General features: G+C 47.2%; 3 protein-coding genes across 3 annotated transcripts; all 3 read left to right on the forward strand.

Moving 5' to 3' along the window:
- Positions 1–318: 318 nt before the first annotated feature.
- ASPWEDRAFT_25552 (60S ribosomal protein uL11) lies at positions 319–993 on the forward strand (the record flags this gene model as incomplete). Its single annotated transcript, XM_040832742.1, has 4 exons — positions 319–322; positions 380–534; positions 605–929; positions 980–993. The coding sequence occupies 4 exons, from the start codon at positions 319–321 to the stop codon at positions 991–993; spliced, it is 498 nt and encodes a 165-aa protein (XP_040693427.1).
- A 3,180-nt stretch (positions 994–4,173) lies between these two features.
- ASPWEDRAFT_49645 (UDP-N-acetylglucosaminyltransferase) lies at positions 4,174–9,289 on the forward strand (the record flags this gene model as incomplete). The annotated part of the gene is made up of 3 exons (XM_040837306.1): positions 4,174–5,951; positions 5,997–8,613; positions 8,660–9,289. The coding sequence occupies 3 exons, from the start codon at positions 4,174–4,176 to the stop codon at positions 9,287–9,289; spliced, it is 5,025 nt and encodes a 1,674-aa protein (XP_040693428.1).
- A 6,050-nt stretch (positions 9,290–15,339) lies between these two features.
- Positions 15,340–17,051, forward strand: flbD (putative MYB family conidiophore development protein FlbD). The gene is made up of 2 exons (XM_040834721.1): positions 15,340–15,549; positions 15,641–17,051. The coding sequence occupies exon 2, from the start codon at positions 15,642–15,644 to the stop codon at positions 16,596–16,598; it is 957 nt and encodes a 318-aa protein (XP_040693429.1). The 5' UTR covers positions 15,340–15,549; position 15,641; the 3' UTR covers positions 16,599–17,051.
- Positions 17,052–18,326: the final 1,275 nt, after the last annotated feature.

Below are 18,326 nucleotides of genomic sequence, written 5' to 3' on the forward strand. Positions count from 1 at the left end.
GTGATTTAGTTCTTTTTTTTTTAAACTCTACACAATATAGGAACTACCTAGATTGAATGAATTGATACCAGTCGAGTAATACAATGTTCCAGATAACGTAAAGAGCGAGCATAAACAATCGATAAGATATCACGTGATGGGGTGGGCTGGGCCCTAACCGCTCGCCCAAAGCGGGAATCTCAGAGGTCTCGCTTAGTGTGCTAGCCCGCGGTGCGGAGCCAGCTAAATATCTTCGAAATTTTGCAGCCGTTTTCTCCTTTCTCCGTGCAACCACCCCGACCAACAATCCAAGACGATTGACCACCTTTCGCACTCGCCATGCGTAAGTATCATCTTCTTGGTTATACCAATGGCGGCTAACATGTATTTCTCTGGGTAGCTCCCAAGTTCGACCCCAATGAGGTGAAGATTGTTCACCTGAGAGTGACTGGTGGTGAGGTCGGAGCTCAGTCTGCTCTGGCCCCCAAGGTCGGTCCTCTTGGTTTGTCTCCCAAGAAGATTGGTGAAGACATTGCCAAGAACACCGGTGACTGGGTAAGATGCATCGCAAATCGATATTATTATGATGGCAGGCGCAGTTGGCTAACGGGTATTGTGTTTATAGAAGGGTCTCCGTGTGACCGTCAAGCTCACCATCCAGAACCGTCAGGCCGCTGTCTCGGTTGTGCCCTCTGCCTCTTCTCTGGTCATCAAGGCCCTCAAGGAGCCCCCTCGTGACCGTAAGAAGGAGAAGAACATCAAGCACAACAAGTCGATTCCCCTCGACGAGATCATTGAGATCGCCCGCAAGATGCGTCACCGCTCTCTCGCCAAGGAGCTCAAGGGTACCGTCCTTGAGATCCTCGGTACCGCCTTCTCCGTCGGATGCCGCGTTGACGGCCGCTCCCCCAAGGACGTCTCCGACGAGATCAAGGAGGGCGAGATTGACAGTAAGTTTTCCGGTACTTGGTGTGATGGGTTTTGTACTAACGGATTGCAGTTCCTGAGGAATAAATTAATGATCGAAATGTACGGCGGTTGTCGGTCTGATTTGAAATGACAATTCAACTGTTCACAGCGCTAGTTACTGAAAATAACGATCATTGCCTTGAAAAAAAAGGAATGTTTTACGAGTCATGACTTTTCTTATTTCCACCAGTTCAAATGGATAAGCTTAATGATACCAGGCATGTTCTGCATTGTCTTTTCCCACTCCCAAACTCCCCCATTCTCTTTTCGTGGTTGGCTTGCTGCCCTTGTGCGAGTTGGACCATGTCAAGAACGAATCACCCCCAAGCAACCGTTGCAACACTCTGGCCCTTACTGTTCCATCTATTGGATCATATCATCACGTGGTATAGGCTTATTTTACGCAACGAAAATAAATTATTCCGGACCCATTACTCACCGCGGTATCCTTGGAGCTTGCTCCGTGGGTACAGTGGTCCATATTTCGGGCCAACATAATGATCAAAATTGACCATGGTGGATCTGTAGATCGCAGATCAGCTAGCTACACAATCAATGAAGATGAATAATGATACTTGCATTCCTTGTACTTGTCTCTATATACACTTGCGTGGACTATTTTGCTGTATGACATGACATTCCACATTAGTTGAGTACCACTTTTTCTTTTTGAGTTTTTTCCATTTCCCTCCACGTGCCGCGCTGGATTCTTGGTCTTTTTTCGAGAAGGTTATAAAAACTTATATAATTCAGGGGCTTGAGAGTATATATTATTAACTGAGTTTATCTGCTCTGCACTTCGACAGTATAATAGCCGGCGATATATATATCTGACAGGGTTGTACCAACACAGCCTCAGGAATATATATTTACCACGTATGAAGCCGCTACTTTATATCAAACAAAAGCAGCAGAGTGCATAAGGCAGTAATATTAATCACATATACGACTGTCATGCGGCACACTGAACATGCGTTTACCATAGTTTTTTTTTTTTTTTTTTTTTTTTTTTTTTTTTTTCTGATAACTGAACACTTACGCGCAGCGCAAGATGAGATCCTAAATGGCTAGAAGTATTGGCATTCAGACTTTGACGAAGAAGTTAGATTGCAGATATAGTAATCGCGAATTTTTTTAATTAAATACTACGACATAGTATAGTAAAATACTATCAATGGTTGATCCCTTATGGTGGATATGTAATGTTGTCGGGATCTGGATCCGCCAAGTTGCATCAGCATCAGCATGAGCCCCCCTTGAATTCTTGATAGTGAGGCATGATAGGAAGAGCAGATGGATTGATCAGATATTCGAGAAAGTATGAGATTTTTGATTGATTCTTTGGTCGGAGAAGTCCGTGGATCGACTAAGTATTCTACTAAATATGCAGGATATTTCTTTTGATATTCAAACTTTTTTTACTATAGCACTACACCGGAGGGAGGATGGAGTAGTACCTGAACACAGTAGGATATCATTTCCTACCTCTGGATTGATAATAAAATCTCAAAGTCTGTTCTATCCACAAATACTATTCTGATGCGCCGGTGGAGGTTGTGTTTGCCGATCCTCATCGTCAGAGGGAAGCGATGCTCGTGACATGGTCGATCGGTGACCAGCGGCCCCATTCCCGCCCTCTCAGACCCCCCTGGTCTGGGCACGATCATTCAATAGTTTTTTATTATTATTATTATTATTATTATTATTTTTTTTTTTATTATTCCATATTTCTTCTCTTTGATCTTTGAGTATATATATTATATGTATCTGAATATTTACTCAATACTGAGTCTGTAATAGGCATCAGCTTCAGCCTCCAGCATCTAATAACGATCCCACTCTGATCGTCCTCCAACCGCAGTCCAAGGCTTGATCACTGCGGGCGCCACTGGGACTGGCTTGCTTGGCTGTGACCCACTGACGTTGAACGACTCGTCCTGCTAGCGCTGCCCATCCTGGCCGTTGAGTGGGACTCGTATATCATCATTATTGATTTTATAATAATATACCTACAGTAGGAGAGAGAATAGAATAGAAGAGAATATAATAATATCTTCTATTCAGTATTGACCACTCTGTTTGCCTTTCTATAATATAAATAATATAATAATAATAATATATATCATCGTAATAGTAATAATAAACTGTGGTCCACTACTCCACTCCGCCCACCCATCCTTAGTCTAGCCTATCCACGGCGTTCGTTGCCCAGCTCCGCTCTCACTGGGCCCTGCCCTGTCATCCCGCTACACTCGATGACTCTGCTTTTCTTTCTTTCGTCCCTCTTCCTTTCTTCTTCTTTTTCTTTTCGTTCTGCTTCTTTTTTTGCTGACTTGGTTCTGTTTGAGGAATCGCCGTTTTCGTCCATGCTGGTCGCCCACTTCTGCGGTACTCCATAGTGATATTCCCCACCACACCTCTAGTCCTCTGGTACTTTCTGCCACGATCGGTTTTTTTGCCCTCCTCTCCGCCTTTCTTCCCTCCCTACGAGGCTACGACACAACGCTTCATCCCTCCATCTCGTCGCGCCTTTTCTCTCCAATTTGCCCAGCATTGGTGCCATGTTTCCTGCTGCACAATACCCCTGTTCCTGATTACACTTGTCGTTCGTCCCTCCAAGTACAGCATTTCTGCCAAGCTTGCTGTCTCCTCGTTGGTTGACTGCGTCTGGCGGACACCTGCGTCAGTGTGGGTTGAAGCGGACCAGGGCTGTGACTCTTCACTCAATCCCTTGCCCTCCCTTGCATCCCATCACGTCGTTTCCCCTAATCAGCAACTAGGACAGTCGGCGTCCAAATTTCGTCTCATCTTGTGGAATCCTTTTCCCCCCCGTCACTCTACGTTTCTTTCCATCAGCCTCTCCGATCTTGACACGGTTCTACCGATCCTCGTACATTCTTTCGTCTGACTCACTGTTTCACTATCTCACATTCTCCTTTTCTTCTATCGAATTAATAGCACGGATATCAGCTTCATGACGATCCCGGGGACAAGTGGTGGGGGGCTTCGCTGAATGTCAAGTGAGCCGGCTCACGTCCATGATGAGGTGTCGGAAACGCTACAAGGAGGATGTTTGTTGTTGAAATTTTTCAGAAAAGACTCAATTTTGATCGCATTCGACTTTTTCGATCCGCTATCGACTTCTGCCCGTGACCGATTCTTCTCCCATCCGTTACCTTGATTCCTTTTTGTATATAATCGATCCGCCAGAGCTCAAAAGCAAAAATGCTGCCTTCGGTGGCACCTTTCCCGCCGGTTCAGCCGCATCAGCACCTTAATCATTATCACGCCGATACCCTCAATCCCTCTTACGACATGAACAGCTCGTCTTTTGCATCATCTTCCTCTCGTCATGACCCGAACAGACATTCCTTTCATTCGATCCCTCGGTCCCGATTTCAATACCCGCAACCTGTCCAGCGTCTCGATCCTCACGATACGACCGGCCTGAGAATTAGCCCCAAAAGTGTTGGGGAGCATGCACTGAGAAGGAAAACACCAAATGGGACGCTTGCCGCTGGTTATGACGGAACTCCCGGGGATACAACGATTCAGCCTCCCGCAAGTAAGCATCTTCTGGTTTCTTCTCTCGAATCGGGACAGCTTCTCCCTCCACATACAGGCCTCCCGTTGGAGAATTGGCAGCAGCAGCAACAGCAGCCTACCCTAGACCAGCCCTCGTCCGCTAAGCACTTTAATTTCCCGCCCGTGTACAAGAATGACCTGAATCGCAACATTGTTCCGGGGGATTTGGTGCAAGATCCGAACGGGACAGGTTGGATCCGTTCGTTGAACTACGGTCCTGGGATAGACTCGGTTCTCAATCAGACTTTACCAATGCAACCAGGGCAGCGATATTATTTGCACAACGGCGCTCATGTTCCTACCGTTCTACCAGCCACACTCCAGCCCTATATGGGCCCTACAGCATCGGCGAGTAGTGGGCCATACGGTCCATATTGGCCCGACGGCGTGTACATCCCTTATCGACCAGCGGCGCTTCGCGATTCACGGTACAACTCGCCGACCACTTTTGCGAAGCAATTGGCCCCGACTGGTATGCCACTTTACGATGTAGGGCAGCCTACCTTCAATCGAGGGCCTGTACCGTCGGCCGGTCACGTTGATCCGAATTTCCAATGGAACCAAGCTAACCAAGCTCCATTGGGCATGCTAAACCCTGACCATTCGCTGAAGAGCAACTTTCCTCCGCGTCATTCCGAACAGAAGCCGCTCGATCCTCATAGCCAGCACGTGCTACCATACCACACGCGTCAAAATAACCATTCCTCTGGCTATCCTTCGCAGCCCACCAACGAAACGTTTGCGCATTGGGCTACTCCTGGTGGGCATGGCTTCCAGAATCCAGCCCCGACTCCCAACTCGCGAACGGCGAATGGTGAATTCAAGGAAAAGGCGCTTTCATGGGCGCACGGTGTTTATGTTGATCTTCTTGCGTCTATTCATCAGGCTCGAAGAAGCAGCATTTCGAACGCTCCTGATGGCCAGAGCCAGCGATTCATGAAGCCCAGCATCTACCCCAAGCCTCCGCGACAACCAGGACTGGATTTCTCTCAAACTAACATGCCGGAAATTACCCGTCATCACAGTTACCCGTCCAGCCAGTATGACCTGCTCCCTCATAAATTGAACCCGAGACAGATGGACACCGTTCGTTCTGCCCCTAATTTCTTGGTAAATCGTCAAGAGCGTCCTTCATTGGCTCACTTTCAACAACACCATGGAGCGACCGAGAAACATATGGCAGATAGATTACGCCATACCGGGCGCTTCACGGCTTCTCGGTTTCCAAGTATGGCGATGAATGAAAACTCGACTGCCGCAAATGCGATATCTGCTTTGGAAATGTTGTCCCACCTGTGCATGGAGAGTAGGTGGGAATGGGTTGATGGAATTCTTCTTGGGGGTTGTCTTGCTTATGGCTTGGGAGACTATCAAAAGGCCTTGAGATGGTATTCTAGGATCATTGCAAGAGATGCAACGTAAGTACGCTACGATGATGGGCTATTCAATACTAACGCTACTAGACACGTGGAAGCGATATCGAACCTTGCGGCCACACTTTTGGCTCTCGACCGCCGAGAAGAGGCTTTGGATCACTGGCTGCGAGCTGTGAAACTGCGCCCGAGCTTCTTTGAGGCGGTGGAGCACCTAATAGGTCTCCTGTGTAGCACACATCGGAGCAAGGAAGCCGTCAACATCATTGACTTCGTTCAAAATTCGTTACGATATCCGAAGAATGGTGATTGCTTCAAGGGCGACGAGCATGCTAGTGAAACCGAGAGCGATGTAGAAAGTCGAGCTTCTAGCGTATCTGACTTGGGCTCGTACGAGAAAGCGTCGTTTGACTACGACGATGATCTTGGACGATCGGTGCCTCCTAATTTTGGTGTAGCTGAGACTACTCCTGCTGGATTTGCTTCTAGTGGATATGCCATACCGGGGTCAGATAATGGTAGGATGCTCGCTCTCGTCCACGCTAAAGGCAATATGCTTTATGCTCTCGGTGACAATGCAGGAGCTGCGGTGGCTTTTGAAGACGCAGTTTTGATTGCCGCTGGCAGACGACGTCATGGAATCCAGAGTCTGATCAAGCAGATTTTTGCTGCCTTTTCGCCTGGGCCCCGTAACGGCTACTCGGGATCAGAGCAGCATGAATCGAGGGAAAGCATTCTCCTCTATCCCGACAAGGCCCTGCAGACCTCGAAATTGGTTTTTTCTCCCTGCGGAACACCGCCGGGAATCAAGTATGTGGCCGAAGGCCTTGCAAGGAAGGCCGCTATATCCACTACCAGTAATTCTTTACTGTCCCTTGCGAAAATCTACCAGGATGGCATGTCTGCCATTTCTACTTCGGGCGGTCCCAGAGCGGCGCCTGGCGTTCGCGACATCTTGGCTCTCTACTACCTTTCACTCTCCCTTCAACAAAGTCCGTCCACTGCAAACAACGTGGGTATTCTACTTGCAGGCATTCAGAACAATGCACCTAAGAATCTCCCACGTCCGACTGGGGAAAGCCAGCACCCTGACATTCCGGGAGTGGTTCCCGGTAGCGGGATTTCTCTCGCTCTGGCTTACTACAACTACGGTTTACATCTTGACTCGCGGCACGCTCATCTATATACCAATCTTGGCAGTCTTCTTAAAGACATTGGTCAGCTTCACGCGGCCATTCGAATGTACGAGCAGGCGGTACAGTGCGACGGCAATTTCGATATTGCTCTGGCGAATCTGGCAAACGCAGTCAAGGACGCCGGTCGCGTCAACGATGCCATTGGTTATTACAAGCGGGCCGTGAAAGTGAATCCTGAATTTGCAGAGGCGGTTTGTGGTCTTGCTAACGCTCTGAATTCTGTCTGCAATTGGATCGGTCGCGGTGGGATTGCCAACGGATACGGTTTCCGCGATCGATGGCACGTCAACGAACAGGGGATGCTCCGTGATGCATACAACATCGACATCGGCTCTGGTTGGATCAAGCGTGTGGTCGATATCGTTGAGCGTCAACTCAGAGAGGGTGAGACTTGGGGCCGTGGCTTGCTGACCCCTAGCACGATCGACCAACTGTGCACGCAGCTTGTTCCGGCCGTGGAATCTCGACGGTTCTCGCCCGGCCAAAGAGGCTCTTTGGCTGCGATCCTCCAGTCATGGGCCGGCCAGAAATGGGAAGGTTCAAGGATTGTGAAACTTGTTGAGCGTGCTACACGATCACTCACCTGGCAGTGGTATCAAGATCGTTATGTCTATGGCAAGGACTATGGTCTGTCCAAGTATGTCCGACCGCAGCTTCCACCTGGAATTACTGCGCCGAACGCACCGACCGTCCTGCCTTTCCACACGTTTACCTGTCCGCTTTCTGCGAAACAAATCCGCCAGATTTCGCAACGGAATGGTCTTCGCATTTCCTGTTCGACGCTTCGCGCTCCGTGGCTTCCGAGTACCGTATACCGACCGCCGCCGCCTCCGAATCCGTACCTCAAAGTTGGATATGTGTCGTCCGACTTTAACAACCATCCTCTGGCTCATCTGATGCAGTCTGTATTTGGGCTGCACAATCCTTCCAAGGTGAAGGCATACTGCTATGCGACCACTGCGAGCGACAAGTCGATCCATCGCCAGCAGATCGAAAAAGAGGCCCCGGCCTTCCATGACGCTAGCGGTTGGCCGGTTGATCGACTTGTCCATCAGATTGTCGAGGATGGAATTCACATTCTGATTAATCTGAATGGCTATACGCGAGGTGCTCGCAATGAAGTCTTTGCCGCAAGACCTGCACCAATCCACATGTCATTCATGGGTTTTGCAGGAACCCTTGGTGCCGAATGGTGTGACTACATCCTTGCAGACAAGCTGTCGATTCCTCCCGAGACGCTCAGCCCTGGGCGACGCAAGGCCCGGATGGAGGAACGACTGTTGGAGGAGGACCATGGCGAAGAACTTGAAGACTGGGTGTATGGCGAGAAGATTGTCTTTACTCGAGACACTTTCTTCTGCTGCGACCACCGACAGAGTGCGCCCGACTCCAAGGAGATGCACGTCACTTGGGATCAGGAGCAGGAACGACGGTGGCGTATGCGCAAAGAGCTGTTTCCGAACCTCAGCGACGACACTATAATACTTGGTAATTTTAACCAACTTTACAAGGTATGTTCGACGTGTAAAATGTACAAAGTGATGCTAATTGTTTCAGATTGAGCCGACGACTTTCCGTACGTGGCTTCGTATACTAGCGGGGATTCCTAATGCGGTCCTTTGGCTGCTTCGCTTCCCGGATCTCGGTGAGCAGAACCTCAAGGAGACGGCCGCTGCTTGGGCTGGACCAGAGACTGCGTCACGGATAATATTTACGGATGTGGCGCCTAAGAATGCGCACATATCGCGGGCCAAGATCCTGGATCTGTTTCTGGATACACCCGAGTGCAACGCACATACGACCGCGACGGACGTGTTGTGGAGTGGAACACCACTGCTCACACTACCTCGATACCAATATAAAATGTGCTCGCGGATGGCGAGCAGCATTCTGAGCAGCGCACTTCCGAATTCGGAGGATGGGCACCAGGCACGGAAAGAATTGATCGCCGTGTCTGATGAGGACTATGAGAACAAGGCGATTCGACTTTGCCGCAGCCTGCAGTATCTGCGAGGCGGGCAAGGGCGGGCACAAGGCAGGCTGTCGGACCTGCGCAAGATGTTGTTCCACGAGCGATGGGGAAGCAAGTTATTTGACACGAACCGATGGGTTCGTGATTTGGAAGACGCATATGAGCAAGTCTGGAAACATTGGGTGAATGGCGAAGAAGGAGATATATGGTTATGATCTGTGCATCGGAATATACCCCTTGAGTATGTGATTTTGTTATGTAAGACGTTGTTTGGGATGGGTTTGAGAGGAATGTTGGATTACTTATCTGTTATATGTGCATGGCGTCAACAAGGTACTTTCACTTAATGAGATATGACTGGGTAGGAGTTGTGATAGATGTAACCGATAGAATTGTCTCTCTGAATGACTTATTACCGCAAATACTCTGTATGTGATCAAGGATACTGATGGTCTGGAATTACTGAACACTGTACTCGATTGTGCTGCAAATATATATCACCAACTCAACCACTCAACAGATGGAACATAACCACCACATACACTAATATTATCATAATATAGCAAAATAATAATAATAAATAATAACAAAGACACGTATACCATCGTACACCTTCGTATACTACTACTTAGTACTCTGTCAATGTAGCAACCTGAAACACCATTTCCATGATCGCCCCCAAAACCCCCATCCCCATCCTAACTAACTTACGCCATCTATCTAGTTAGTCCAGTTTTGCACATGACATTCCCAAATCTTTGCCCACCCTCGCACTCCTTAACCTATTCCAGACAGGTAGACTGGACAGGAAAAAAAAAGTAAAAGATTGGGTTAATGATCATCATGTCAGAACAAAGAAAAAGGTAAAAGGTAAACTTAACTCGTCGCCCAGACCAGAAATGCAAGAACCCGACCAGTTCGACCCAGACCATTGGTAAATAGTCATGTTCAGTAAGTAAGTAGGTAAGGCAGGAGGTATTTACAGTTTACATGAATCATGTCACTCTACATACTATTACTAGTTATGAGTGCGAAATGTGTCATGATCGGCGAATATAGAATAATAGATATTTTTTCTTTTTCTTTTTTCTCCTTGGTATGGGATAGATAAAAATAACCAACCATCCCACGGTGTGAAAAGAGGAAAAGAAAAGACCAAAAATGGGACTTGTTGACGTGGAACTAGTGGGAAAGTGGAGGTCAATAATCAGCCACAGTCTCACTTTTGGTTTCAGCCACTATGGCCTGTGGCGCAGTAGGCATCGCAGCCTCAGCCTCGGTCAGCCACGATCAAACAATAAAAGAAAAAGAAAATTGAAATAAATTAAAAAGAAATATGGGAAAAAGGAAAGAAAGAAGAAAAGTACGATACAGAGACTAATACTAGCGAGATTTGAAATCCCATGATTTCATTCGATTCGATTCGACAAGAACCATGCTAACTGCTAGAACTAGCCAGCCTCACCTTCTCCTCATCCTGGCGTTACACAGATCGAAATCGAGTCAAACAAAAAAAAAAAAAAAAAAAAAAAAAGGATGATCAAACCTCCGTCGTCGCAATTGGCCAGATACGGGCCATGATGACGATTATCGTGATCGTGATTGCAATGATGATCGTGATGGCTGACGATATTCGATAGATTGTCATAACTAGTTAGTCTACTCATCCCCTTTCCTGGAATCCCGGGAATCCTGGACTCTGGATTTACTCGGTCGTCAACATGTGGCAGTGGAGAAAAGACAATCTAGACTCTCTACAGCAGTTATTGTCAGCACAGACAGGTGTAGCGCGACAAGTCGATCTCATCTCATCTCAGTATAGCAGAGGGTCTGCAGAAAGAAACTAGTTCCCTCCCGGCGGCAATGCTAACACCTCACTGACCACGCATCGGCGTTTTGGGCGACGCATTCTCCGTCCGTGTCATTCACGCCGTATCCTGGGTGTTGGGTCAGGAGTTGAGAGACGGTTTCTGAGATTGAGTTTGCCCATCGATACCATCGATTGGGTTTTCTTCGGTGGGAATGTCATTGGGTGGGTTTGAGGATTTTGGTCCACTGGAGCGTTTACGGAGACTGAGAGAGAAAAGGAGATGGCAGATGTTGGATGTTTTATCCGTGGGTGACAGCGGGATAACGGTCAGTTTATCTGATGTTTCTTGCTGTATACACAGTATACATCTATCTATCTGGAGTATACACATAGATACATAGACAATAGACACAGTCAACAATAAAGTAAACAGAAACTAACGAATTCTTCATATAAAATAAAAATAATTAAAAAAAAAAAGAAAAAGAAAAAATAACCCAAAATCGCAACATTCAGCGAGAACGAAGCCATCTCCTTCTTCCACACTAACCCCAATCCAGACAAAACCCCACCCCACGGACATTGGGCGAATCGGGAACCATTTTCTAACCCAAGGTCCCCGAATAATACACAGATTACGGTATTATTACAAGTTTATCTACACCACGTCATCAGGATCGATACCAGATCTCTGTTGAAGTTCATCTCGATCTTTACCTTTACTGTACCATATTTTTATTATGATTATGATTATTTTTGGTATTTTATATATTTGATGTAACGTATTGTATTTGCCCTAACCGATCTATTAATCTCCCACAGCTCAGCTGCATCCATCTCAGCTATCCACGATTAATATAAATTAATATGCGAACAGGATCACCCCGTAATATTACTACACTCGGGCCTCTTCCCTTTCTCCTTGAGCCCGACAGTCAGGAAACAGCGGCGGATGCGAGAGCGCCGTTCGCTCCACTCCCCCATAATCTGTCTTGGCGTTGATCCCTGCTAGGGAGAATTCAGCATTCCAGTTTTACATTACTGTATGGTGTGTTCGGGGGGGCTGCATGAAACGTGATGGTAGGTAGACGGTGGACTGGATTAGATATGGATATATGTGATATGATGAGTGTAGGCAGGAATGAAATATTGTAGAGTGTCATCTGTCACTATCTGTCAGTCATGATGCCATTGCTCAATAGGGCGTTGACGGTCGACAGGGGTACGTTACCCACATTGACCAGGGTGTATCTCAAATACTTACCGTGTTTCTGATTGGCTGCTTTGTACGGACTACCTCCTCCCTCCCCAGTAGTACTATATATTAGGTACACCATCATGTTATGGATACAATTGTTGAACAAAATGATCTATCAATAGTTTCCCATTTACATTTTCTTCCGTATATGTACAGTAGGAATATTTTTTCCTCAGTGGAATGTGATATATCCAGCAAGTGTCCCACGAGGGTGGATCAAAGCAAGCGTTGTGCCGTGTGGCCGGTCCAGTGTGGGATCCATCCACATGGTAGTGACGTTTACAGACACTGACTATTGCTGAAATACCTTGCTGAAATACCATGTTGGGTAAAAGAACAGGCTATTAAATCTAACTGGGTTGAGGCTTGAGCTGAGCTTGCTGAGAGCAATAGGAGAAAGAAAGATGGCGTCAAAGCACGGACTTGGAATTCTAATATGACAGCGCCTTGTTTGGATGATCTCCACTAGGTAGTTGGTTTGACACCGACTGACACCGTCGCCGTTGATCTGAGGTATTTGACAGACTGTAACATTTACCCAACATAGCTGAATACTGTAGTAATACTTGTCTCCACAGACGAGATTAATATCTTCATTTCATTCCCCTCAGTCCTCCTGCGAGTAGAGGAGTAAATCCGCCAATCCCTACCCAGAACGGCAACCCCGCAATTCCAGAATGACAAATACCTTATCTGCCCGCCAACCAGCGTCCAGAACAGCCCCCCCGAGTGTGTGTGTGTGGGAGGTTCGTCATGTCATGCCGTTCAGGGGTTCGTGCTGAGTGTACCCTATTTTAGTTTCGATCCTACTTACACACAGAAGGATTCGTACACTTTCGGTATGTAGGTAGCTTGGCAGGTTAAGAGTTAAGGTACTCAACGGTTATCTGAGTCTGCCGTATAACGTGTCTGGATTCTGGTATTATTGTATTGCTTTTTGCCTTTGTAGGTATCCATAGTCTGTATGCCCTCCGCCCAAGGGCAAGGAGTAATAATAGTATGAAATGGCCTGGCCAGGTCTGGCTGGCAATAGTTCCATCACCATAAAGGAAGGTGAGTATATCCTGGCAGACTGGCTAGACCTAATCCCAGAACGTAAGACAGGGTCTATTGATCACCGAATATGACACGGTCAAAAATAATCCTTCGATAGAAGCTTATCCCAGTTCCTGGATACCCTGCCAGTTTACACTTTTAGTTTTTACTTTTTCTCATACGCGAACAAGAAAGCATCGCATCCATCACATCCAAACTAGTGAAATCGAAGAGGCGGCTGACAGCCAGCTCGATTGGGCCGATCGACCAATGGGATTGTCACGATCTAAATTTGCCGATTCTACCATCGATCGTGGGAAGGAGGTGTCTGTCATTATTGGTTGAGGCTTTTGTGTTTTCTTTTTTCTCCTTCTCGCTTGTTATTTTTTACTTTAGCGATGGGTGGTTGACACATGACAGCGACGGGAGACCCGGCTCAGATGATATACATACTATGTACATGGACAGACTGAGTCTTTAGGTACCAGGTAGTCGTACTACCTAGAGTGCTAGACTAGACAATAGATGATGATACGTGGGCGGAGAAGAGTTCGCATGAATGAGATCTATCACTCTTCTAGAATCACTAAGCGAAGTGATGACCCTGCATAACACACAGTCTCCAGAGATACAGTACTGGAGAATCGATTGCGTATATCCTCTACTGAGTGCCGACGATCTCAACCCAGCCGGGACAAAAACTCTAAAGATTTCAAATCACACCCACGCTAGCCTGCATCGCCCTCTGTCGACCAATCATTTGCCCCCCACAGAACGGTTTGTGCCAACGGTCCCACGGGCTGCCTTTTCCAACCAATCAGCGCACATGGGCCACCAGCATGGCTGGCTGAAGAAGCTCGGGAACACCGCCAACACCGCCTGGATGGGGCCTAAAAGCTGCCTTTCCCACCCTTTCGGAGTCGATGATCAGTGAACAATGCACGGCAGGATCTGCTCCCCCCCCTTTTGTCTCTGGCGGTTACAGCTTGATCTCACTAGATCTGACCGTCGGGCTAGTCTACCAGTAACTGGATTCTTTCCAATTCACCTTTTAGATTTCAGATTTCCTCATGGTCATGGCCTTGCTCGGCTTTTCTCCTTTTATGGGGTCAATATGTCAGATGTTCCCACTTTTTGATTTTTTTTTTTTTTTTTTTTTGGTTCTTGCCCCAATCCTTTGGACCGTTTTCTGTGCCGTCCCCGTTGCCCTTGTCAAGTTCCTGTCAGGGACGTGAACTTTGACACACAAAGCATAGACCATCCCAGAAAAAAATAATCCATCAGGGATTTCCATCATTCTGGTTACTCTGGCCGATGCTGCCTGTCGGTTGAGTGGATCGCATGGGCTGGCTGTGCCTACTGCAGCCTCGCAAGGTGGGCTACTCCTGGGCAGTGTACTCCGTAACTCCCCAACTAGTAGCAGTCCTAGTACCAGGTAAAATTATGACAGTCCCGTTTTCCACTGTATCGTAACAAACCAGAATAGGCGAACGGAAATGCATCTCCTGAGTTTACTTTCTGGCCCATTCCTTGTAATCTATTCCAAATTTTCCATGGTTCAGGCCTTCAGGGTTGTTTTTTTTTTCTCCTTCCAGGGGGTTCATCTGAGACCAACGGTATGATGCTATGCTGGGAACGACTAGATTGGCCTTGTCGCGGGCGATCTGGATGAGCATCACCCTGGTTCTGTTCATATGTTCATATTGAACTTTGTTGATAGATCTGTCAGCATATTGAATGAAGGATAGGAATAACAATAAAGTAAAAAAAAGAAAAGAGGATATCAAATCATGGCAATATTATTGAAGTTATCCTCGTGAATATCTTCTACTACAGAGTACTGTCTGTACAGACTACAGTACTCGTAGGCGTACTGTGTTACCCCTGCGACACCGATCCAGTGGTACGGTGGCAACCCCACGATCTGATGCATAGGAGTAAATAATAATAAAATAATAAAATATCCATGGATAAAAAAAAAAAAAAAAAGAATACTGTGTAAGGTAATATAGTAATATTCAGTGTAAGTAAGATGTCAGCTCCGAGATCTCTCGATCGGATCTTCTCCCATAGCGTGCTCTGGGGTGGAGTCGGTAGTCATTTTTCTCTGACCCGTCTCCCTGGTCGATTGTGTGTGCCAAATATTATTATTCTTTTCTCCTAAATTATAGTCGCAAATTAAAATAAAATATTAAAATCCTCCTTTGTTGGTTCCATTATATCTATGCAGCTTAAATCCTGTCTTGTCTGTCGGTTCTTCATCCTGATCTTCATTCCATCTTCATCCCAGCGACTTGGTTCTTTGGCCTTTGCTCCTCTTTCTTCTCCTTTCGCCTTTATTTCTTTTCCTGCCAAGGCTGTCTCTACTTGATGTAAGTTTGCCTTTAAAATCCCCGCCCCCTCCCTCTACCTTCCACTTTATCTCCCACCACCTCTTTTATTATTCTCTCTAATATTTTCTAGAATGGCTCCCACTCATCGCCGTGGCCCTTGGGTCCCTGAAGAAGACCAGCTTCTCCTCCAGTTGGTGCGCGAACAAGGCCCCAACAATTGGGTGCGCATCTCCCAGCACATGCACTACCGATCGCCCAAACAATGCCGGGAGCGCTTCCACCAGAATCTCAAGCCCTCGCTGAACCGCGAACCCATCTCCGCCGATGAAGGCCTTATGATCGAGCGCATGGTCAACGAGATGGGCAAGCGATGGGCCGAAATCGCCCGCCGTCTGGGAAACCGCAGCGACAACGCCGTCAAGAACTGGTGGAACGGCAGCATGAACCGCAAGAGGAGAGGTGGTGTGCCTTCGACTTCGTCTTCGCGCACTTTCAACGGCCGTATTGAGGCCCCCTACCAGAGAGCGTCGATTGCCATGAGCAGTCCGGCTCGTTCGCGCTTTTCTTCCATCTCCCACGACGCTCAGCCCTGGACGAAATCGCCTGCTTCCATCTACTCGAGCAACTTTTCGCCTGACTCGAGGCGCGAATCGATCGACTGCCCCAGACAGTTGACTCCCATCTTTACTCTGCCGTCTATTAACCGCCCCGTCGAAACCCCGCTCACATCGCCCGCTTTCTCCGAAACCTCCAATGCCCCTTCTCTCGAGCCTCCGTCTATGGTCTCCGACCACAACTCCGTCTCTTCCTCCCCGCGCACCATCGCCTCGCCGCAACTGCTCCCTCTCCCTGTTGATCTGCGCCAGCAGTACGAGCCGCGGAGACAGAGCGCCTCTTCAGTAACTGAAGATGCGTATTATGGCAACTACTCGAGCACAAAGACACTCGAGTCGCTGCCCGATTACGCCTTAAAACCACGCTGGATCCCCGACCCTAGTGCGTCTTGGTCTGCGTGGCCGCGAACAGAGTCGTTGAAGATGGAACCCTCGCGGGATTCCCGCATGGGATTGAATAATCTGCTCAACTAGTTGATTTTCTTTCTGTTCATCTTACGACATCTCCTTTGTGATTGAAATTCCCCGACATGTATGATATGCTCTACATGTGTTTCCGACCATTGTCACTCCTTGTTTCCTTTGTTTAACTCGATACTCTCCTTTGTACCATCTAATGTGTATTATTCTGTGCATCCACTGCCGGTCATGTGGTTATGATTTCTTTTTTCTTACTGTCTGTCTGTCTGTCTGAAAAGCATTTTGCGAGTGTTGAGGAGCGTTTGGCTTAGAAAAAAAGCGATGGAGGAAGGGTGCCTTTACTGTACATGTGTCTGTCTATTTTGGAATGTGGTGCTTGGAATTAATAATACCCCTTGAATGATAATCACTATACTATACTTTTTACATACTACATCGTGTATCCAATACTCCTACCCAAGATAGAAGATGTGGCTGGCTGTCACCCACGGTGTAAACGGAATGTCCGACCCAAGTAACACAGAAAAGTGACTTTTACACGAGGAACGAAGCAAGGGGGGAAGTGAATCTATGCATAACGTGCATAAATTGCCCCTCTCCAGTACAATCCAGACAGTCGAACAGAGTCAGTTGGGCTGTTTCTGTCGTTTTACTGGCTGTCAGTCTAGGTACTACGCAGTTCAAGAGAGGTACAGTGGCAAAAGAAATCCCATTCCAGAGACGTGCATGGAGTATCTGGACTAGAACTACACAGACTGACATAGTCAGTACACACAGACCATATGGGCGATGCATGATTGCACGTCAGTCAACTCAGCTATGTCAAGGGATGTATGTACAGCTGGACTGGACGGGGTTTCAGCCAGCCCGTTTACGCCTCTTTTTCTTTTCTTTTCTTTTTCTGAATGTATTATTTATTATTTATCTTATTTGGTATTGGATATTGTACGCTGACGAGGAAGAGATTTCTTTTTTTTCTTTTTCTTTTCCCGCAAGTGGACAGAAGTGGGGATGAGTACAGCTGGCCCTGGTCTGGTTCGGAATTCAGTGAGTGGAGTTGGGCTGATTAACGGTTCATCTATCTGGACTGTTCAGATTGCGACCGTATCTTCCTACATACACTGTCTATTCGCTATTCTGTCGTACTAGGTAGTCTGTGTAGAGAGATGGGTTTATCTATCACTCCTACATGACAAGGGTTTATTTGGAATACATAGACCTTGTGTGACTAGCTGACTAGCTGACTAGGCTAAAGCCAAGTGACGTAGGCAAGGCAGGGCAGGACGAACGGTTTGTGCCTTGTTGTGGGGATCTCTTGTGTCTTCTGTATTTGTCTAGGTAGACAGGAGGCAGGAGGCAGTCTTGATGTTATTATTATTGTTCTTATAAAGAATAGAGAGAGATGTTCTATCTATAAAATAAATAATATAAAAGAAAGAAAGAAGAAAATGTAACCCTTCCCTACAGGGAATCATGCAGCTACACTGATAATAATATTATCCATATTAACCCTCCATTACCCTCCATTAACCCTCCAGCACCAACTACCGTCTACTCCAACTCTCCACCTCCCTGCCCCCAATCCTCCCCATATTCCCTTCTCAGTCTCACCCTCAAGGTCACCCTAGTCAGGTCACCCAAGTCGCTGGTCGCAAATTGATTACCATTACCAGTGGAGAAAAAAAAAAAAAAAAGCTCCAGCAACTGATCTTCAAGTGGCCCCTGCAGCGAAACTGGAAACTGGCACCGCAGCCGTTTCGATCAGGAGTACATACCTAGTAA

The sequence above is a fragment of the Aspergillus wentii genome, assembly GCF_001890725.1.
Source record: "Aspergillus wentii DTO 134E9 unplaced genomic scaffold ASPWEscaffold_2, whole genome shotgun sequence".
NCBI lineage: Eukaryota > Fungi > Ascomycota > Eurotiomycetes > Eurotiales > Aspergillaceae > Aspergillus > Aspergillus wentii.

Bases quoted from the DNA above. Each gene is read 5' to 3' on its own strand.
- flbD (XM_040834721.1), top strand. From the start codon at position 15,642: ATGGCTCCCACTCATCGCCGTGGCCCTTGGGTCCCTGAAGAAGACCAG.